This window comes from Manis pentadactyla, chromosome 5 (genome assembly GCF_030020395.1).
Source record: "Manis pentadactyla isolate mManPen7 chromosome 5, mManPen7.hap1, whole genome shotgun sequence".
NCBI lineage: Eukaryota > Metazoa > Chordata > Mammalia > Pholidota > Manidae > Manis > Manis pentadactyla.
Genome location: NC_080023.1, coordinates 100,858,664 through 100,882,797, shown reverse-complemented (window position 1 = coordinate 100,882,797; position 24,134 = coordinate 100,858,664). Strand labels below are relative to the sequence as shown.

The following is a 24,134-nucleotide window of genomic DNA, read 5'->3' as shown; positions in this document are numbered from 1 at the left end:
TGTACTTACATCAGGATCCATTGGAGAGTATTTTCTTCCTTTGCTCCTTCCAAGGCATTTTGTTTTACCTTCTTCCAGTAACTGACACCAAAAACCTTTATGAGAATCAAACCTAAAAAAATAAAAAATACAAAATACAAAAAAAGTATTTCTCAAGGAATTTACAAGATATGATGACCAAAAACATGAATATTTTTATGTGGCTATTAATCTATAACCAGGGAAATTGGCATATTTTTTGACTTATATCACTTTGCATAAAATATTTGGCATACTTTTGAATTCTCGGTCCATCTGTCATATTTGTGAGTTTGCCAGATTCCTAATAGAAAAATTATCAGCAGAAGGTCTCCTATTAATAGATATTAATAAGACTATCTCCTTCATCTGGAAGAAAATTTTTTATAAATTTTAAGCCCATTCTTTCCCTTTGTAGGGTTTAAAAATGACAAGTCAAGCTTCATCCATATCTATGGATTTACATAGTACTTGTACCATATGATTACAAAGTAATAGAAGAGAAAAGGTTTTAGTGTGCCATGGAGAGATTAATTTTAGGATTCTCTAGCTATAACTCATTCAGATTTTTTTTACAGTTACTTTCTTATTTTTTGTATAATCTCTGTATTAAAGTAACAGCAGCTATAATGTGGATTTTCATGGCATAATTATAGTCAACATAATAGTAGCACATTAAATTTATATTTTAATTTACCAAAATATTTCATGTAAGTCTTTGTTATTTGAGCTTTCATTATAATCCTTTAAGGATATGGAGTATAGGATTCTTCCTAGTTTATGACACTTGGCATAGTGTTTGTCTCTTTGTGAACACTCACCAAATGTAAGATGAAAAAAAATGAAAAAGAAGGAAATATTTGTGAAGGTTTATTTATCTTGAATTATATACTTTTTCAGTATGCAGGTAATGATTCACATCTAGGCCTCCTGACTCTAGGTCAACGGGCTTTTCTTACTCACTTTTCTCTGGGCATGTGTTCTACTATCATTCATTATGAACAAATAGTAATTTCCACCCTTGAATATGAAAGTGAAAGTAATAGTCATGAATGACAATTTTTTTAAATTGCTTTTGTTATTCAGTGATTTTATTGCTATTTTTTCTTCTTCATTAAAAGAATGATCATTTAGTATTAGTTCCTTTTGTCTTAATCCATATTACTCAGAATACTGCTTACAATTTTTCTTAAAATCATAGTGTGAACAATGAACAAATGGAAACTGAAATAAAAATACATCCTACACAAAAATAAACTTAAAGTGGATTAAAGGCCTAAATATAAAACCTGAAACCATAAAACGCTTAGAAGAAAACATAAGCAGTAAACTCTTGAACACTGGCAGTAGTAATTTGTTTCTGGATAAATCTCCCCAGGAAAGAGAAACAAAAACAAATGTGAACAAATGGAACTACATCAAACTGAAAGGCTTCTGCACAGCCTAAGAAACCATCAACAAAATGAAACCTCACCCTACTGCATTGGAAAATATATTTGCAAATAATGTATCTGATAAGGGGTTAATAACCAAAATATATAAAAAATCATACAACTCAGGAGAGGATTAAAGATGGCGGCGTGAGAGGTGAGACAGAGGCTTCTTCATAAAACCGCATATAATATGAAAATATGATTAATACAACTAATCCTGAGAGAGCAACAGGAAAGAAGACTGCTCCAGACTGCATACACTTGTAGAAAAGAGCAGATCTCATGGAGCAGGGTAACATACTAAAGGTGTGGCCCGGCAGGACCCAAGCCCTTCCCCCAACACAGCTCACTGGCAGGAGGAAGAAAAACGGAGGGGGGAGTGAGTGGAGGCCTGGGACTGCTGAATACCTAACTACAGAGATATGCTATGAGAGCACAAACCTACATTTCATGGTGCTTTCATGATACTCTCGTGATTACAGGGTTGGAGAGCTAAGACAGGAAGAATTCCTGGAGAGACTGAGATTCCAGCTGCTTGTGGAAAGCACGGATCCATATCCAGCTGCTCTGTGACAAAAGGTTATACCTGTGTGCTCCACTCACTGGTTCAGGCAGTGGAGACAGGCATAGCACCTGGGAAGCAGGAAACAGCTCTTTCCTACCCCCAGGCACCAATACTGCTCCCCTGCAACCCCCAACATTGCTTCATGGGCTGAGCAGCTCCAGAGAGTAGAGCTTGTGGACGCTAGAGGGCACCATATACAAATATGAAATGCCAAAGGAACATGGTACAGAGTAAAATTAATATAACCCCTGAGAAAGATAACATGGACCTCATAACTCTTCCTGAAAGGGAGTTCAAAATAAAAATCATTAACATGCTAATGGCGGTATGGGAAGATACTCAAGAACTCAGGAATGAATTCTCTTCGGAGATCCAATCATTGAAGAGCACAATGGAGGTTATTAAAAGCAGATTGGATACAGTGGAGGAGATGATAAATGAAATCGAAACTAGAGAAGAGGATACAAAGAAGTTGAGGCACAGAGAGAAAAAAGGATCTCTAAGAATGAAAGAATATTGAGAGAACTGTGTGACCAGTCCAAATGGAACAACAGTTCCATTATAGGGGTACCAGGAGAAGAGGAGAGAGAGAAAGGGATAGAAAGTGCCTTTGAAGAGGTAGTTGCTGAAAAGGAGATAGTCTCTCAGGCCATGGAGGTGCACAGATCTCCCAACACAAGGGACCCAAGGAAGACAACACCAAGACATATAGTAATTAAAATGGCAAAGATCAAGGATATGGACAGACTGTTAAAAGCAGCCAAAGAGAGAAATAAGATCACATACAAAGGAAAGCCCATCAGGCTAACATCAGACTTCTCAGCAGAAATCTTACAGGCCAGCAGGGAGTGGCATGATGTATCTAATGCAATGAAGCAGAAGGGCCTGGAACCAAGATTACTTTATCCGGCAAGATTATCATTTGAATTTGAAGGAGGGATTAAACAATTTCCAGATAAGCAAAAGCTGAGAGAATTTACCTCCCACAAACCATATCTATAGTCTATTTTGGAGGGACTGCTATAGATGGAAGTGTTCCTAAGGTTTAAAGCTGTCACTAGAGGTAATAAAACCACAGTAAGGAAAGTAGAACAGCTAATTACTAAGCAAATGCAAAATTAAATTTACTATCCCCAAAGCCAATCAAGGGATAGACAAAGACTGCAGAATATGATACCTAATATATAAAGAATGGAGGAGGAAGAAAAAGGAGGAGAAAAAGAAAACCCTTAGATTGTGTTTATAATAGCATATTAAGTGAGTTAAGTTAGAGTCTTAGAGAGTAAGGAAGTTAAACTTGAACCTTTGGTAACCATGAACATAAAGTCTGCAATGGCAATAAGTACATACCTATTGATAACACCCTAAATGTAAATGGACTGAATGCACCATTCAAAAGACAGAGAGTCAATGAATGGATAAAAAAACAAGACCCATCTATATGCTGCCTACAAGGGACTCACTTTAAACCCAAAGACACATACAGACTAAAAGTGAAGGGATGGATAAAGATATTTCACGCAACTAATAGAAAAAAGCAGGAGTTGCAATACTTATATCAGACAAAATAGACTTCAAAACAAAGAAAGTCACAAGAGAGAAAGAAGGACATTACATAATGATAAAAGGGTCAATCCAACAAGAAGATATAGCCACTGTAAATATCTATGCTCCCAACACAGGAGAACCTACATATGTGAAACAAATACTAACTGAATTAAAGGGGAAATAGAATGCAATGTATTCATTCTAGGAGACTTCAACACTCCACTCACTCTGAAGGAGAGATCAACCAGACTGAAAATAAGTAAGGACTCAGAGGCACTGAACAACACATTAGAACACATGGACCTAACAGACACCTACAGAACTCTACACCCAAAAGCAGCAGAATACACATTCTTCTCAAGTGCACATGGAACATTTTCAAGAATAGATCATATACTAGGCCACAAAAAGAATCTCAGTAAATTCAAAAAGATTGAAATTGTACCAACCAGTTGCTCAGACCACAAAGGTGTGAAACTAGAAAGAAATTACACAAAGAAAATGAAAAATCCCACAAACACCTGGAGGCTTCACAACATGCTCCTAAATAACTAATGGGTCAATGACCAAATAAAAGCAGAGATCAAGCAATATATGGAGACAAATGACAGCTATAATTCAACACTGCAAAATCTGTGGGACACAGTCAATCCTGTGCTAAGAGGAAAGTATATTTCAATACAGGCCTACCTCAGGAAAGAAGAACAATCCCACATAAGCAGTCTAAACTCACAATTAATGAAACTAGGAAAAGAAGAAAAAGGCCCAAAATCAGTAGAAGGAGGGACATAATAAAGATTAGAGCATAAATAAATAAAATCAAGAAGAATAAAACAATAGAAAGAATCAATGAAAGCAAGAGCTGGTTCTTCAAGAAAATAAACAAAATAGATAAACCCCTAGCCAGACTTATAAAGCAAAAAAGAGAGTCTACACACATAAACAGAATCAGAAATGAGAAAGGAAAAATCACTATAGACACCACAGAAATTCAAGGAATTGTTAGAGAATACTATGAAAAATATATGCTAACAAACTGGATAACCTAGAGGAAATGAACAAGTTTCTAGAAAAATAGAACCTTCCAAGGCTGACCAAGGAAGAAACAGAAAATCTGAACAGACCAACTAGAAGTAATGAAATCAAACTGGTAATCAAAAAACTACCTAAGAACAAAACTCCTGGAACATATGGCTTCACCACTGAATTTTATCAAACATTTAGTAAAGACCTAATACCCATCCTCCTTAAAGTTTTCCAAAGAGTATAAGAGGGAATACTTCCAAACTCATTCTATGAGGCCAGCATCACTCTAATACCAAAACCAGGCAAAGACCCCACAAAAAAAGAAAAGTACAGCCCAATATCCTTGAGGAATGTAGATGCAAAAATACTCAACAAAATATTAGCAGACCAAATTCAAAAATACATCAAAAAGATCATCCATCATCATCAAGTGGAATTCATCCCAGGGATGCAAGGATGGTACGACATTCAAAAATCCATCAGTATCATCCACCACATCAACAAAAAGAAGGACAAAAACCACATGATCATCTCCATAGATGCTGAAAAAGCATTTGACAAAATTCAACATCCATTCATGACAAAAACTCTCAACGAAATGGGTATAGAGGGCAAGTACCTCAACATAATAAAGGCCATGTATGACAAGCCCACAGCTAACATCATACTTAAGAGTGAGAAGCTGAAAGCTTTTCCTTTAAGATCAGGAACAAGACAAGGATGCCCACTTTTCCCACTTCAATTCAACATAGTACTGGAGGTCCTAGCCATGGCAGTCAGACAACACAAAGCAATAAAAGGCATCCAGATTGGCAAGGAAGAAGTTAAACTGTCCCTGTTTGCAGATGACATGATACTGTACATAAAAAACAGTAAAGAGTCCACTCGAAAATTACTAGATCTAATATCTGAATTCAGCAAGGTTGCAGGATACAAATTTAATACACAGACATCTGTGGCATTCCTATACACTAACAATGAACTATCAGACAGAGAAATCAGGAAAGCAATTCCATTCACAGTTGCATCAAAAAGAATAAAATACATAGGATTAAACCTAACCAAGGATCTGAAAGACCTATACCCTGAAAAGTACAAGACACTTTTAAGAGAAATTAAAGAAGATACCAGTAAATGGAAACTCATCCCATGCTCATGGCTAGGAAGAATTAATATTGTAAAAATGGCCATCCTGCCTAAAGCAATCTATGGATTCAATGCAATTCCTATCAAAATACCAACAGCATTCTTCAATGAACTAGAGAAAATCATTCTAAAATTCATATGGAACAACAAAAGACTTCAAATAGCCAAAGCAATTCTGAGAAGGAAGAATAAAGCTGGGTGCATTATGCTCCCCAACTTTAAGCTCTGCTACAAAGTCACAGTAATCAAGACAATTTGGTACTGGCACAAGAACAGACCCATAGACCAATGGAACAGACTAGAGAGCCCAGATATAAACCCAACCATATATGGTCAATTAGTATACGATAAAGGAGCCATGGATATACAATGGGGAAATTACAACCTCTTCAACAGCTGGTGTTGGCAAAACTGGACAGCTACATGCAAGAGAATGAAACTGGATTATTGTTTAAACCCATAAATAAAAGTAAACTCGAAATGGATTAAAGACCTGAATGTAAGTCATGAAACCATAAAACTCTTAGAAGACACCATAGCAACATCTCCTGAATATAAGCATGAGCAACTTCTTCTTGAATGCATCTCCTCGAGCAAGGGAAACAAAAGCAAAAATGAACTCATGGGACTTACATGAAACTAAAAAGTTTCTGTACAGCAAAGGATACCATCAACAGAAAAAAAAGTCATCCTACAGTACGGGAGAATATATTTGTAAATTATGTATCTGACAAGGGGTTAACATCCAAAATATATAAAGAACTTACTTAACATGCCTCAACACCCAAAAAGCAAATAACTCGATTAACAAATGGGCAGAAGATATGAAGAGACAGTTCTCCAAAGAAGAAATTCAGATGGCCAACAGACACATGAAAAGATGCTCCACATCACTAATCATCAGGAAAATGTAAATTCAAACCACAATGAGGTATCACCTCACACCAGTAAGTATGGCCAGCATTGAAAAGACTAAGAACAACAAATGCTGGTGACGACGTGGAGAAAGGGGAACCCTCCTACATTGCTGGTGGGAATGTAAGCTAGTTCAACCATTGTGGAAAGCAATATGGAGGTTCCTCAAAAACTAAAAATAGAAATACCATTTGACCCAGGAATCCCACTCCTTGGAATTTACCCAAAGAATACAACTTCTCAGATTCAAAAAGACATATGCACCGCTATGTTTATCACAGCACTTTTTACAATAGCCAAGATATGGAAGCAACCTAAGTGTCCATCAGTAGATGAATGGATAAAGAAGATGTGGTACATATACACAATGGAATACTATTCGGCCATAAGAAAGAAACAAATCCTACCATTTGCCACAACATGGATGGAGCTGGAGGACATTATGCTCTGTGAAATAAGCCAGGCAGAGAAAGACAAATGCCAAATAATTTCCCTCATCTGTGGAGTATAACAATGAAGCAAAACTGAAGGAACAAAATAGCAGCAGACTCAGAGCCTCTAAGAATGAACTAGTGGTTACCAAAGGGGAGGGATATGGGAGGGCAGGTGGAGAGGGAGGGAGAAGGGGATTGAGTGGTATTATGTTTAGTACACATGGTGTAGGGGATCATGGGGAGAACAGCGTAGCACAGAGAAGGCACATAGTCGATCTTTGGCATCTTGCTGCAGTGATGGACAGTGACTGCATTGGGGTATAGGTGGGGACTTGATAATATGGGTAAATGTAGTAACCATATTTTTTTTTCATGTGAAACCTTCATAAGAGTGTATAGCAATCATACCTTAATTACAATTAAAAAAAATAAGAATTCATACAACTCAACAACAAATAAACAAATAATCTGATTAAAAAATGGGCAGAGGACCTAAACAGACATTTCCTAAAGAAGACATAAAGATGGTCAACAGACACATGAAAAGATACTCAACATCACAAAGAATCAGGGAAATGCAAATCAAAACCACAATGAGATAACACCTAACACCTGTCAGAGTGGCTAATATCAACAAGTTAGAAAATAACAAGTGTTGATGAGAATGTGGAGGAAAGGGAACACTTGTATACTGCTGATGCGACTGAAGATAGTGCAGTCAATATGGAAACAGTAAGAAAGTTTCCCAAAAACCAAGAAATAGAAATACCTAATGACATAGGGATTCCACTTCTTGGAATTTACCCGAAGAAAACAAAATCACTAATTTGGGAAAGATGTATGCACTCCTATTGCAGTGTTATTTATAACAGACAAGTATGGAAGAAACCTAAATGCCCATTTGTAGATGAATAGATAAAAAAGATGGGATGAATATATACAAAGGAGTATTAACCATAAAAAAGAAAGAAATACTGTCATTTGTGACATCGTGGGTGGACCTAGAGGGTATTATGCTAGGTGAAAGTCAGAGAAAGAAAATGCCATATGATTTCACTTATATGTGGAATCTAAAAAACAAACCAAATGAACAAACAAAAAAACCGGAAATAGACTTATAGACATAAAGAACAGACTGGTGTTTGCCATAGGGCAGAGGGTCAGGAAATGGGTAAAATAAGTGAAGGGGGGAAAATTTAGTGAGGATATTTGATATCTTGATCTGGGTGATGGTTTAAGTAAGTGTCAAAATATACATGTCAAAATTCATGGAATTGTATTTTAAGATTTATGCATTTTATTGTATGTAACTCAATTAAAAAAATAAAAGATACATTTAAATTAGCATAAAAGCCAATCATTGAAATAGCTAGGGAAAAATTTAGCATGAAGTATGTGCAAGCCTGCACACCAAAAATTATAAAACATTTTTAAGAAAAAATTATAGAAGACATAAACATAAAAAATGTGTTCTATAAACGAAATTATAGAAGACAAAAACAGTAAAGGTCTCTTCATGAATCAGAAGATTAAATATTTAAAAAATATTTACACTCTCCAAATTTATTTATAGATTTCAATCAAAAGAGTAGTGGACTTTTTTTTTATAGAAATTGAAATAAAACGATTCTAAAATATATATGGAAACAAAAAGAATCTGAACCAGCTAAAGCAATTTTAAGAAGGAGAGCAAAGTTGGAGATCTTATACTATTTAATTTCAAGGTTTACAGTAATCAAAGCTGCATAGTATTGGTATCCATGAAACAAAATAGAGCACAGAAAGAGACCAACACATCTATGGTCAACTGATTTTCAAAAACAGGTGCCAAAATAATTTGATGGGAAAAGACAGTCTTTTAAACAAATTGAACTGGAAAAATTGTATATGTATATGGGAAATAGGAACACTGACCCTTACTTCATACTGTATATAAAAATTAACTTGAAATGGATCATAGAATTAAACATGTACGTGCAACAAACTGTAAAATTCTGGAAGTAAACAGGAAAAAACACATACAATCGGGTTAGGCAAAGTATCTTAGGATGACTGATAAAAGAAAAATAATGATAATTTTGAATACATCAAAATTAGAACTTTTGCTTTTCTAAAACACTTAAGAAAATGAAAAGCAGTCACTGGTTGGGTGAAAATATTTGTAAAACATATATCTAATAAAGGACTTACTAGTCAGAATATATAACTCAACTAAATAAAAAAGATGACAATACTAATAAAAATTGGGTAAAAGTTTGGAACAAATACTTCATTAGAACATTAATTAAAACAATAATAAAGACTTATTTAAATAATCTGTACATAAGCCTGGAGGGTCTAATGCAATATTTCTGGAAGTCTGTTATGATGTAATATAGTTCAATAACATTTTGTCATTAGCAATTTCCACATTTGAATTCTGATTCATTTCAGATATTTACATGATCAAAATTCAGAATTCAGACCAGCTATTATTATTATTATTCACTTACACATCTAACTATAGATACATGTCTGGAACACACATATACCTTATGTTAAAATGAGCAGCCTTCTGAAAATGTTTTTTTAAGAAATATTGAATTTCACGCATGTAAAAATTCAGAATCAAAAGAAAAATAGGGTTTTCTTTCATCTCTGCTAATTGATTACATCTTGCAGCAGGATGTCATGCTAGGCTTTATTGAGAAATATATGTGTGTCTGTGTGCCTGGCACCTAGTCCAGGCATCTATGCATAAGGCAGTAGTTGTAAGTGTGTCATAGTGGAAATAAAAAGGAGAGGAAGGCAGTAGGGAGATCATATTTATTTTCCAGGTGACCTGAGGTTGAAAGTGAAGGGACTGGTGTTGGTGAGGGATGTAAGACCCACCGGCCTTATTCCGGTCTGCGCTTCCCCCCAGTGAGGAGATGAGGGCCATGGCAGATCGATGCAACAAGCAAGAGGTTTATTATTCCAGCTAGCTGGGGTCCAAGTGTCTGCCCAACACAGCGGGTTTCAACAAGGACCCCGAGCACTCAAAGCCAAGGGTTTATACAGCATTTTCAAAGCACTTAACTCATAGTAATTTTCCACAGCTACACATTATTTTTGCAAGTCATACATCCTGGGGTTAAGCAAGAGCAAGATAGGACCACTCCTCAATTGTTAGGGAGGTTCTGCATGATAAGCTTGGTATGTAAGATTAGCTGACCAAGGTTAGCTGACCAATGGTCACAGCTGCCCACAACCTGGTGTTCATGATTAACTTGTTTTCCAAGGCCTTACCCAGTTCCAGTTTTTCTTTCTAAGTCACATACTCAGAAAATGGCTTCTAGGCCCTTAAGATGGCTACTCTAATGCTGACTTATTTCCATTCTTACAAGGGAACTTGTGAATTTGAGGACATATGCAATGATCTTTCAGAGCCTAAGCGAAGAATCCTGACAGCAGATGGAGTAAGATCTTGCCATATCTGTTCAGAATATTAGCAATGTCCCTCTGCAGATTAGCCTCTGTACTGACTGCTGATATCTGATGGAACAGTAAGAAAACAATTTTTTCGTGTAGGCACTGGTAGCTAGTCATTTCATGCAGGCACTAGTCATGGCTAGGACCTTCCTTTAAAGGATTTAAGGAAGTGAGCATTTGGAGGAAATTTATGTGTTGTTTTTGTGTCTCTCTGTGGTTACCCCTTCCTGGAGGTAGGCATAATTTGTTGATCATTGTGTCCCCAGAGTCATGCACGTAATAGTCATTCAATAAAACTTTGTTGAATTAAAGACTAAAATAAGAATGGACTGATTAAGTGTGTGTGGAATACTACCTGAGGACATCTAGAAATGACAGGGAGATAATTGAGGGCAGGGACAATCAAGATTTTCCAATTATTCAACCTCTAACAGATAACATTTCTCCAACTAGTAACATATATATATATACTAATGAAAATGTGAATTTAATTTTACCCTTGGGCAAATGAATCCTAGGAAATATTTGGATTACACTTAGAAATTCAAGTATGTTTTAAATGCCTTTAAATTGAAATAACATTTCCATGTGAAAAACTGAACTGCAAACTGTGCAAGAAAGTTTCAAAACTAAAACACCATCATTTAGGTATTACTAAAATGGAACAAGCACAATGTTTTTAAATCAGTTCCTTCTCTACAACGTGTTTTTACAACTTAATGAGCCATTTTAGTGGTACACATTTTATTTTTTTACAGCTTTTTTGAAATATAATTTACATATTAAACACTCACCCATTTAAAATGTATAATTAAGTGATCTGCAGCAAATTTATAGTTATATAACTCTCACCACAATTCTGTTTTAGAGCATTTCCACCACCCCAAAAAGTCCTTAAAGCCCACTGCAGTCAATCCTTGCTGTCACCCCCAGCTCCAGGCAAGCTCTGAACTTTCTGCCTCAAAATTTGACTTTTCTGGACATTTCCCTTTTGTTACTGGTGTGGATATGACAAATTTTGTTAATCCCTTTATGAACTGATGCACATTTGGATTGGTTCCAGGGTTTGGCTATTATGAACATTGCTACTGTGAATAGGTCTTTGTGGACATAGGTTTTCACTTCTATTGGCATAGATTCCTAGGAGTGGGAATGGATTGTTTGTAAGCTTCTCTTTAATTTTTGACAGATTACAAAACTGCTTTTCCAAAATAACCATATATTATACATTACCATCAGCAATATATGAGGATTCAAATCTCTCCATTCTTGCCAACATTTGGTATTGTCTTTTGGAATATAGCCATTCTAGCGGTATTTCTATGTGGTTTTAATTTGCATATCACTATGATTACACATTTATTATTCAAAATGACAGTATTTTGGGAGACAAATTCATTTTATAATAAAAGTTGGACCCAACTTAAAAAGCTCATTTGATGTTTTCAGTTTTATAAAGGAAGTACTTCCTGTTGATATACTATTCATCAGTAAAAATTCACAATATTATTTTTCTCTGGTTGTAACATCTAATGCCAATTTGAAGAGCTTAATAGATTGGCAGTGTAGGCTTCAGAGGACTGAGTTTCAATCCTGCCTTCTCAATTTACTTGCTGAATGACAGCTTAGCTTTTCTGTGCTCCAGCTTTTTTAGCTAAAAAATGGAGCTAATAGTACCCTTCACAAAGTGTTGTTATGAAGCAATATACATAAATACTTAGAACATATAAATATTTATGGATTTTCAAACATTATAACCACTTTTAAAAACAAATTCATCATAAGAAATTGTCATTTTCTTCTCTTTAGCATTTCTCAGTGCTCTTTCACAGGCCATCTAGAGAACTAGCAGATTTTAGCTACTATGGCTACTATTGTTTGCTACTAAAAAATGTTTAATGTGGCATGTTTTTACTCAAACTCATATAAAATGGTATGGGAAAGAATTCCTGGGCAATATAAATTTGGTTACTAGGGAAAGTGATACTAGAAACAATTGAAATCTTTTTGCATTTTGAAGTCATTTTGGTTCTTTATGTCTTAGTCCTATTGACAGAACAAAACAAAACCAACATACAATCTTTATCCAACCTCTGACCTTCAAATCCTTACTGTCGATTATTTGAAGTTTCACAGTTAATTAGCATTAAAAATTCATATAACTCAGATTTAATTTATGTTAATAAACAGGTTAAGACCCAAACAGGTTAACTGAAAAGTAAAGAAGTGAGTTTCAGGTATTTAACAAACTGTTTCTAAGTGTGAGAATTCCTGTTATGGCCACTGATGGTTAGCTATAATTGTGAATGGATATTTTCATGGTAAAATTAAAAGTTTACATTTTTCATTTCAGCTTATACAAATTAGCACAATTCCAAACTAAGTGTTATTTTTTCCTGCTTTTTCTCAAATGATCAGTCAGCTTTAAAATACTGTATAACATAACATGAAAGATAAAATATTGTCAGTGTATCAATCATATTTTCAATTTAGGGATTAAGGTTATGTTGAACTACAGGGCAAAATGCTAGTGTACTTAATTTAGTGATAAAGTTCCCATCTTATTGTTTAAAGCTTACACTGCTTATTTCAGATCACATCTACACTCATTAAAAAAAAATTTTTTTTTCATATTTAGTACATCACTTAAAATCCATGGTGATGGTGAGACAGGGACCAGGGGTGCAGTCAGAGCAGGATGAGGGCCTCCGGAAAAAGCAAGGCAGGATATTTGCAGTCAGAGCAATGTAACTACATGCAAGGAAACCCCCTACCAAAACTCTGTGTTAAACATTCAGCTCTGGAGTCATTCTTCAGTGAGATCACTTAATATTCCCCAGATAAAGAAGAGTAGCACATGTTTTTATTATGCTAATCATGAGAAAGACGTTAACATGCTAAAAGGCCCAGGCCTATATGCCTTCTTTCCTCCTTCAGATATGATGAAGTGATTTTGCAAACTGGGCAAACTAATTTAGTATGCAGGCCAGCCATAAACAACACAGTAAAAGGCAGGAAGGATTCCACCTTAAAGATAAGATTGCATTTTAATACCCAGTAAGTTAAGAAGTTAGAAATTCTTAACTTACCTTTTAGCAAACAATACCTCAGCCCACCTTGGGGGCTGGGCAGGTGGCCTTGTTTCATGTGCCCCCAGACCAAGATACTGGTATCTCAGGGAGAAATCATCAGAGCAGGAAGTTGCTTGTGTTAAGTTAATTCTAAATATTCAGGGAGCTCAGTAAGTCCACACCCCTAAGCTTTTTTTCATGTTCTCAAAAATCCTCAACTGCCTATAAAACCCCTAGACAACGCACCACTACAGACTCTTGGAGCACTGTCCTTTCACTTTATCTCTAAATAAAAGCCTGTAACTTGCTCTCCTACTTTGAGTGTTTGTGAAGCTCATTCTTAGGCTTTGTGAACAAGAACCCTGGCATCAATGGTACTAAATCATTTTAAGAAATCACAGACTATCCAATGACTATGAAATTTGGAAGGCTTGAACATTTTCTTTAGTGATTGTAGAAAGAAAGAAAGAACACTCTTGACAATGGAAACATTGCTATTTTTCTTGAAAATACTTTGAAATCAGAGATTTTTTTTTTATATTGATGATAATCAGTTTATAGATCTCTTAAACTGGCATACTCTTTCATGCCAAGATTAATGGTAGAAGTTTTGTGTAGACTTAGTTTATTCTACTGTGTGCAAAGAAGTGGATTTATGTGGTGAGTTGAGAACTCATATCTGTTTGCAGTTCAGGATATTCTTAGAGGACTTTAAACGAAACATTTTTAAAGTACCAAAGAGACAGTCTTCACTGTCACTAATAGGAAAAATATGAAGCAATAAATGATATTCTTGAAAACGTATGTTTTTTACCCCCAGTCATCCCTAACATGTTAAAAAAAACCCACAGAAACAATATATTCTTATAGTTACTTTAACAAGAGTAACTAAATTATGAGGGGAGGACTCAGAACAGCTACAAAGGGCATGGGTGAAGCAGAATTTAGACCAATTTAGATGTAAGACAATGACATGTGTGGGTAAAATTGAAACATTTCCAGAATTTCTCGCCTAGTATTGGTGCATCTGCATATTAACAGACATTCAGAGGTTTACAAATAGGCTTTAGAGCATTTGCATCTTTCCTCAGGGTGTGGAGAAGTTCATCTCCATATCAGTGGGTAATTACCTGGGCAACAGAGGGCTTATCTGTACCTGAGAGGTGAGGGGGAGGGTCGGTGTGTGGTTGCTGCTTGCACAGAGAAGAAAGACAGCCTGGGACTGCAGTTTTGTAAGCAATAAGTGGGTTTTAAACTTTATTTCTCCCTTTGACTGATTTTGGTTTTTAGAGGTATTTTGCCCCGGGATTTCCTTTTCCCAGACTAACAACATGAGATTCCAAATATTCTACAATAGGCGCACTGCTGGGTTTTACAAGGTGTGTAAGTCCAACTGATGATTGACAAGGAAATATAAAAAGAAACTGAATGGCAGTACATTATCTCTATCAGCAGGGTGATAGCTTTGGCAGCCCTGCTGGACCAGAAGCTGTGGTTTCAGAATACATGTATCTTATCTTGCTACTTCACCCATGGAACCCCCAACCAGGCTGGAGAATCACACAATGGGTAATTTTAGCCAGGTTCATCCTAGGTGCAAAGTGACCCAAAGTTCTTTGTATACAGTACATTGCTTTGATATTATGTCTCTTAAGTTTAGACTCCCTTTTCTCCACCATGGAGGTGAGTTAAAAGCTTGCTGCTGGGCTGGATGCAAAGGAGACAAATACACAGCATGCAGGTCAAGGCCTACTCCATAAAAAAAAGAGATTATGTCTTTGTAGAATAGCCACATCTTTTTTTCTCCTGAAATACAATCCTTTGCTACATACTCTATAAAAAAGACCCAAAGTTAAGTCAACTTGAAATAGAAGCTGCTTAAAAATAAAAGCTTTCTTTTCTAAGAGATATTTAAAAAGATATAAAGAAGTGGACTTGAATTTCTAACAAACTAAAATCACTCAGATTTCTTTAAGGTCAAGTTGAAAGTTAAATACCTAAGGCAAGTGTCTTTGTTAGTACTTGAACTAAAGCTCTACAAAGCTCTAATCGGTACTTGTAGTGTAGAAAACACAGAGGTCAGAAAGTTAACAGCAGCGAGAAAGTAAATGACTCTTAGGAAGGAATCTCAAAACTCAATTTTCACCTACTCCTTTGCTTTCTAAACCAAAATGACTCTCTAACAGGTGTCTTTAGATATGATTTTTGCCAGATGTGAGCAGTATTTGATGTTTTTCTGCCCATCTTTTACTGTAAGGAATACTGAGAGGTAAAGGAATCCTGTCTCTCCCTTTTTAAATAGCTATAGGATAAAGAGTACAATAAAAAGAGAAAAAATCAGTTGATCTATAGAACTGAGTTTTATACTGAGAAATGCAATAGAAAAATTCCATAATACAGGACTTAAAAGTTTCTTTAAGGCTCAGTCTATGACCCTAAAATTAAAAAATATATATTATAGTGACAGTCAGGTCCATGGCCATCCAACTCTGTATCTTCTAATTGCTCTAGGTATGTATAATAGGAACAAACAACCTTCATAAATCTGAGAGCCAATCATTATAAATGGACAAAGGAAGGTGGGGGTCTTATTTGAAATGTTAAATGAACTTCAGAGTCAGAATTAATGTGAGGTAAGAAAGACATCTTGGGTGCAAAATTTTAGGAGGCACTGACCCTCAGGTATTTGCATGGCCCTGTGAGTGAATGCCCCCTTAAGTCCCAGTGCCTCTTTTGCCTCACCCCAGTCCCTGCCCAGATGCAATGAGTTACCTACAAAAATCAGAGTGAACCAGCGAAAGAAAACCAAACCAGAGCTGTAACTGGTGAGGCCTCTGAAGGAGAGCTGGCAAGGTCAGACATACAGTGGGAAAAGAAAGAAGAAGAAAACATGTACTTATAGCATCTCTCTTTGCCTATTCAGTCACCTATGGACTATTTCTTGCTCTATGACATTGTGTTTGAAAATTGCACTGAAGAGAAGGGAGTGAGTTCATAAGACGTCTAGTTAATTACCTGTTTATGCTTCCAAGAGGTCCCAATATTGCCTGTTAAATAGGCTCACTGCTTACCAACTTATTTTATGTAACGTCTTTTAAGGTTAGTTGCTGGTTTTAAGATTTGCAGCTGTTTTGTTTCTCTACTTTCTTTCTAGGGGAAATCTTTCATATCTAGAAATCAACAGAGGATTTAGGGTATTTCTTGGCCACTGCTGAAACGTTCTTTCCCAAGTGGCTAATATCAAACTGGAAAATAATCAGTATATAAGGAACAGCTAACTCAGCAATTGCATCATCACAGTAGAATCTCTTTGAAACCTGTACTCTGATGAAACTTCAATAAATTAATTAGAGTGTAAACTTACGTTAAAGCTTCTGAGTAATTGTAATGAGAAGAGACTCCTAGAAACTTCTGTACTTCATCCATCACTGTAGCAGGATCAGTTCTTAGCTGTTGCCCATCGATAATTAGCAACTAAATTACCAAAGAAATAAAAAAGACAGTGCATATTGAAAAAAGATATGTATTGTATAACAAAAAATTTCTGCACTATGAATTTATTCAGTAAGAGACACTCTACTGAGAGGATTTGCATGTGATGTTGTTAGACTTAACCAGGCCATTCTTATTAATGACCTCCAACAAGAATAAATCACACTAATTAAGTGCACTCATGTTTTGTAATCTGCAAAGTCCTGCAAACACCAGGAAAACAAAAAAGCCAAGAGAACCTAAGAATGTAATTATGAAATCACAAATGGAAACCAAGTTTAAAAATAGGCATAACAACGATTCCCTCAGTCAAGCTGGGAAAGAGCAGTATAGAAAAGAAGAAAGATTACAATAAGACTAGGTGTAAAGAGACAGAGGGCTGTCATTCTCCACAACTCTATTCTAAAGAGTAGCACTGCAGAGTTTTAAGAAATACATTGAAAATCCACTTGAAGGAAAAGGTACGACTCCCAGAGAACCTAAGTGTGGACAGGAGTTCCTTAACAAAGGGGAAGAATTTGCTTGTTACTCTAGTGGGGGTGGGGGAGAGCACGAACCCAGAAAGATGAAATGGCAGGGTCCATGATAGAGAGCCACAGAACCTGCAATGCAACTCTTGCTCACACTTCTTCTTTAAAATATGTTTAGTCTAGACCAGCATTGTTCAATAGAACTTTCTCTGCTGCTGGACATTCTACAGCTCTGGTATAAAAAAGGTGGCTACTAATTATTTGAAATGTGACTAATGTGATTGAGGGACTGAATTTTTAATTTTATATACTTTTAATACAAATTTAAGTAGCCATATGTAGTAGTGGGTATCATATTGGACAGCATAGTTCTAAGCATGCAAACATGTTTTATGTCTGGTATGACTGGACTGCTTTATGCCATTCAATGTAGGAGCTGATTAGTAATCTAGGTTGATGCTAGGCAAAAGAGAGAAGGAAAGAAGCCAAGAAAAGCATAGAATTTATGGAAAATTCAGTAATGTGGCTTAAAGCAAAATAATGGCACTTAATTAAGCAAAGCAATATTTGCCTTGTTTAGTTAAGAGGTTCTCAAGCTTTATTCTCAGAATAAGAATCAGGGATATGAAGCCTTTAAGGCTCTTTACAATCAGGAAAAGTATGCACTAGAAAATAGAGCAGGGAGTATTATCCTGAAATACTTTTAGAAAGAAAATTAAACAACTTCTATCTCTGCCTATCTATTACTGTGCTATAGTCTCATTATTTACATTACAAAGCTAGTAATGTTTTAATGAGTAAAATTTCCTCTATCCTAAAGGCAAAGACATTAATTTAATAAGATTGTAACATGATGTAAATTTTTATTGTTCAATACCTGAAATGGAGGGAAATAAACAAGCCATCTTTCAATGTGGCTGGCATACCACCCTGGGATCAAACATTTCTTCTGTAAGGCTCTAAGCTCGGAGGGTGCACGGGGCCCCGCTGTGATCACTTCGTAGAAGCTAAACTTCAGAGCGGTGGGGTCTCCATGTGATCGTTGATGCTATGATGAAAAGGTGGATAATTAAACTAACTTGTAACATAGGCATAAATAATTAAAACCAATCTCTGTGACAAGTCTCAAAGCTAAAGGAAGAAATGCCTTCCTTCTGGAGAGTTATATGTTTTGCAATTAATAAAGGATGAAAATGTTTGCTTGGAGCACCAGGACTTAAAGTTATGACACTGATGAAAGTGTATTTTTTTTATTATTCGTTTGATTTTTATACTTGATTTATTTGTGAATCCCACATTTCTCCCTTATTATTATTATTATTATTATTAATTTTTAATAAAATGCTGAAGTGGTAGGTAGATGCAAGATAAAGGTAGAAAACATAATTTAGTGCTGTAAGAGGGCAAATGTAGATGATCAGGTCTGTGCCTATAGACTAAGTATTAATCCAAGCTAGACAAGGGCAACAAAACATCCACGAATGCAGAAGATTTCTCTCAAAACAGGTGTAGGTCTGCTTTTGTTAAGCTGTATTCCTATTATGTTAATGTGTGTACACAATTTAATTAGTAGTTTGTTAAAACCTATACATGCTTATGTTACTCTACAAGAAGATATGTCAAAGAAATAATCAATCTTCCCATGTTTTCTTCTGTCTGCTACTTCTATAGCTTTTCTTCTTCCTTCCTAATTATAACCCTTTAGTAGAATTCGTGCCTCATATCGAAAATTACTGAGTATCATAATTCTTCCAAGTGGTAAAGATACCTCAAGACAAATGCTGGGCATAGAAGCCACAGGGCATAAATCTGCAAAGAGGTAAAAAGCTAACCTTTTCAAACAATATGGCTTCTCTCTCACTTACCAACTTTACATTTCCCTGTATGGCCCCGGAAGATGACTGGTTAGCCAGAGACGGGTAAGATTCCTCAAGGGAGGAACAACCTAAGACAGGCACAGTCGCAGGGGGGCCATCAGGTGAGAAATTGAAAATGTATTTTTGAGAACATATTTGGTAGTGGCTGAACTCTTATTGACAGGATTCCTTAACCAACTTTACTGGTTGTTTCTTTAGTGTATATATTTTATTCTGAAAGCAAACTTTTGAAAGTTACTTTAATGACCTCTTTTCAGCCCATAAGCAAACCATTTATCATATCCAGTGAATAATGCACAAGCACTCTACTAGTTCTGCCACATAGTTTTGCTCCCTCCATTTAGTAATGCAGTTTTAGCTTAGAAAAGTCCTATTGGCTATTTTAAATGGGAAAATTACTGAAAATCTGACATGTACATTCAGCCTTTTTAATACACTACCTAGCATCTAAAAGCTGAGATTATTTTAGGTAATGGTAACCTTTGTAATAAATCAGAATCACTTATTGTACAAAAATTCAGAAAGCAGCAATCCAGGTAGGAAAGCGTTTCATAATGGCTCACACTCAGGCTCATGGGTTTGAGGAAATCACCTTTTCACTAAATTGACTAATAAATATTCAGGCTTAGTGGTGGGTTTCTGGATGTTTACCACATCAAGCTGAAGAGCAAATTTGCTGCAATCGAGATTCATATTACTACACTAAAATCTATTGACTTTGTTAAGGCCTTCATCTTGCCACTCTGGAGTGATTTATGTGTAATATTTAGAATATTTTGTTATTTTTCAGCATTGAAATCTCCTTTTTTAGTAAATTCTCAATTTTTCAGGAACTAAGAGGTTGCCAAACTTCAGTTTTCTTCTTTCTTTAAGTCAATTAAGGCTTATTTCTTTTTTTCCAGATACCTGGTGAAAAAGGTAAGAGGCACAATGGCTCTAGGAGTTTGGCATGAATGATTAACATGCAATTGTGGATTTCAGTTTTCCAGGATGTTCACTCTCTATTATGCTGATTATTATCAATACGCCTATTTAAGTTCCCACCTGCTTTATATAAACTTTTCCCACTCTGTCCCAGTCACAAAACCTTTCCTGATAATTGAAAAAACTGTTTCTGTTAAATAAAAAGACCCAGTGCTAAGAAATTTTGTTCTCTAATTTCATAGATTGTCAGGAGTTTAATGTTTGAAATCCTGTCAGTGAGAATGGAACATTCTTGCCTGGAGAATTGAAGTTATGTGGACACTTTAATACAGAGAAGCAGCCTTATTTTCAACCCAGGTGCAGAGTTTCAGATAAGGGATTTTTGGACCAAAATTCCACATTTATCTTAACTTCATAGTTTCCAAGGAAATTGGATCCTTAGCCTACTTTTCAACCCTGTCTTGCTGATAACCCCTTACACATAGCCCTGCTTTGCACCTATCAAAATAATCCATTTAAATTTTACCTACATTGCTGCCCTAACAAATCCTTCCCTTTAGGGGAATGCCTAATAGTTTCTCTGGTGTTCAGGCTCCTCTGCTGCAGCCAATTATACCTAACTTGTTGTTCCCTGTAGTGTTTATCAGATGGACTTTACCACTCTGTAGGAGTCTGTCATTTATACTTTCTGATTTATACACTGGTTATTTATACATATTTTTCTGATGAGATTGAAATCATTCTTGAATGTAGCATCCATATTTATTAATTTGTCTTCAAAGCGCACTTAAAATAATACTTTACATATGGTAGTCATTAAAATTATTTAATGAATGGATGAACACATGAACATTAGGAAAGTGTTCTTTAAATTAAGTTTTTAAATTAAGGATCCTAGAGAATAAAGATGCTGAATCTAATTCATTTTGTATGTTATATTTAATTTGTACTGCTTTTTTAATTAAAGAATCATGGATATACAGTCTTATGATGGTTGCACATACACAACACTATGGATTCAACATTCACCCATATTATCAAGTCCTCACCCCACATCATAGTCACTGTCCATCAGCAAGTAAGACGCTGTAGCATCATTACTTGTCTTATCCATGCTGTCACCTGTACTTCTTAAAAAAAAAATTTAAGGTGCACAGCATGTTACTTTGATACATGTGTATAGTATAATATGACTGCCATTGAAGCAATATTTCTCATATCACATCATTGATTATAGTATTATTGATTGTATTCATTATATTACTCATTAGATGTCTATGGTTTATTTACTACTTGTTACATTTGTACCCTTACATGCCACCAATGATTTTTTTAAATTAAGGCATCATTGATATACAATCTTATGGAGGTTTCACATGAGCAACATTGTGGTTACTACATTCACCCTTATTATCAAGTTTCCCCCACTATCCACTGCAGTCACTGTCCATCAGCATAGCAAGATGCCACAGAGTCACTACTTGTCTTCTCGGTACTACACTGTCTTCCCCTTGACTCTCCCTACACCACGTGTGGCAGTCATAATGCCCCACAATCCTCTTCTACCTCCCTCCACACCCACCCTCCCCCACTCCTCCCCTTTTGTAACTGCTAGTCCCTTCATGGAGTCTGTGAGTCTGCTGCTGTTTTGTTCCTTCAGATTTGCTTTGTTGTTATACTCCAGAGATGAGGGAAGTCATTTGGTACCTGTCTTTCTGTGCCTGGCTTATTTCACTGAGCATGACATCCCCCAGCTCCATCCGTGTTGTTGCAAATGGTAGTATCTGTTTTTTTCTTATGGTTGAATAATATTCCTTGGGTGTTTGTACCACCTCTTCTTTATCCATTCATCTACTGATGGACACTTAGGTTGCTTCCATATCTTGGCTATTGTAAATAGTGCTGCGATAAACATAGGAATGCATATGTCTTTTTGAATCTGGGATCTTGTTTTCTTTGGGTAAATTCCTAGGAGTGGAATTCTTGGGTCAAACGGTAGTTATATTTTTAGTTTTTTGAGGAACCTCCATACTTCTTTCCACACTGGTTGAATTAGTTTACATTCTCACCAGCAGTGTAGGAGGGTTCCCCTTTCTCCACATCCTCACCAACATTTGTTGTTGTTTGTCTTTTGGATGATGGCCATACTAACTGGTATGTGGTTTTAATTTGCATTTCCCTGATAATTAGTGATGTGGAGCATCTTTTCATGTGCCTGTTGGCCATCTGAATTTCTTTGGAGAAGTGTCTGTTCATATCCTCTGCCCATTTTTTATTTTTATTTCTATTTTTATTTTTTATTTTTTTAATATTTTGTTTAATTTTAATATTTTGTTAATATTTTGTTATCATTAATCTACAATTACATGAAGAGCATTATGTTTACTAGGCTTGCCCCTTCACCAAGTCCCCCCCACAAACCCCATTACAGTCACTGTCCATCAGTGTAGTAAGATGCTTTAGAATCACTACTTGTCTTCTCTGTGTTGTACAGCCCTCCCCATTCCCCCCCCACATTATACATGCTAATCCTAATGCCCCCTTTCTTTATCTCTGCCCTTATCCCTCCCTTCCTACCCACCCTCCCCAGTCCCTTTCCCTTTGGTAACTGTTAGTCCATTCTTGGGTTCTGTGATTCTGCTGCTGTTTTGTTCCTTCAGTTTTTCTTTGTTCTTAGACTCCACATATGAGTGAAATCATTTGGTACCTGTCTTTCTCCACCTGGCTTATTTCACTGAGCATAATACCCTCTAGCTCCAACCATGTTGTTGCAAATGGTAGGATTTGTTTTCTTCTTATGGCTGAATAATATTCCATTGTGTATCTGTACCACATGTTCTTTATCCATTCATCTACTGATGGACACTTAGGTTGCTTCCATTTATTGGCTATTGTAAATAGTGCTGCGATAAACATAGGGGTGCATCTGTCTTTTTCAAACTGGGCTGCTGAATTCTTAGGGTGAATTCCTAGGAGTGGAATTCCTGGGTCAAATGGTATTTCAATTTTGAGCTTTTTGAGGAACCTCCATACTCCTTTCCATAATGGTTAAACTAATTTACATTCCCTCTGCCCATTTTTCAACTGGATTATTTGCTTTTTGGGTGTTGAGTAGTGTGAGTTATTTACATATTTTGGATGTTAACCCCTTATCACATATGTCATTTATGAATATGTTCTCCCATACTGTAGGATGCCTTTTTTTTCTCCTGATGGTGTCCTTTGCTCTACAGAAGCTTTCTTTTTGATGTAGTCCCATTTATTCATTTTTGCTTTTGTTTCCCTTGCCTGAGGAGATGTGATCAGAAAAAAAGTTGCTCATGTTTATATTCAAGAGATTTTTGCCTATGTTTTCTTCTAAGAGTTTTATGGTTTCATGACTTACATTCAGGTCTTTGATCAATTTCGAGTTTACTTTTGTGTATGGAGTTAGACAATAATCCAGTTTCATTATCTTACATGTAGCTGTCCAGTTTTGCCTATCACCAGTTTTGAAGAGGCTGTTGTTTCCCCATTGTATATCCATGGCTCCTTTAACATATATTAATTGACCATATATGCTTGGGTTTATTTCTGGGTTCTCTATTCTTTTCCATTGATCTGTGGGTCTGTTCTTGAAGCAGTACCAAATTGTCTTAATTACTGTGGCTTTGTAGTAGAGCTTGAAGTTGAGGCACGTAATTCCCCCAGGTTTATTCTTCTTTCTCAAGATTGTTTGGGCTATTCAGGGTCTTTTGTGGTTCCATATGGATTTTAGAACTATTC

General features: G+C 36.0%; 1 protein-coding gene across 1 annotated transcript in view; it reads right to left on the bottom strand.

The window, feature by feature from the left end:
- Nucleotides 1–24,134, bottom strand: part of NDST3 (N-deacetylase and N-sulfotransferase 3) — a 172,712-nt gene that overhangs the window by 7,772 nt on the left and 140,806 nt on the right. The window contains exons 11-13 of the mRNA XM_057502571.1: nt 18,446–18,616; nt 16,971–17,080; nt 10–112 (exon numbers count right to left, since the gene is read on the bottom strand). Coding sequence (XP_057358554.1) covers nt 10–112; nt 16,971–17,080; nt 18,446–18,616 — 384 coding nt within the window. The remainder of the gene's footprint in view (nt 1–9; nt 113–16,970; nt 17,081–18,445; nt 18,617–24,134) is intronic.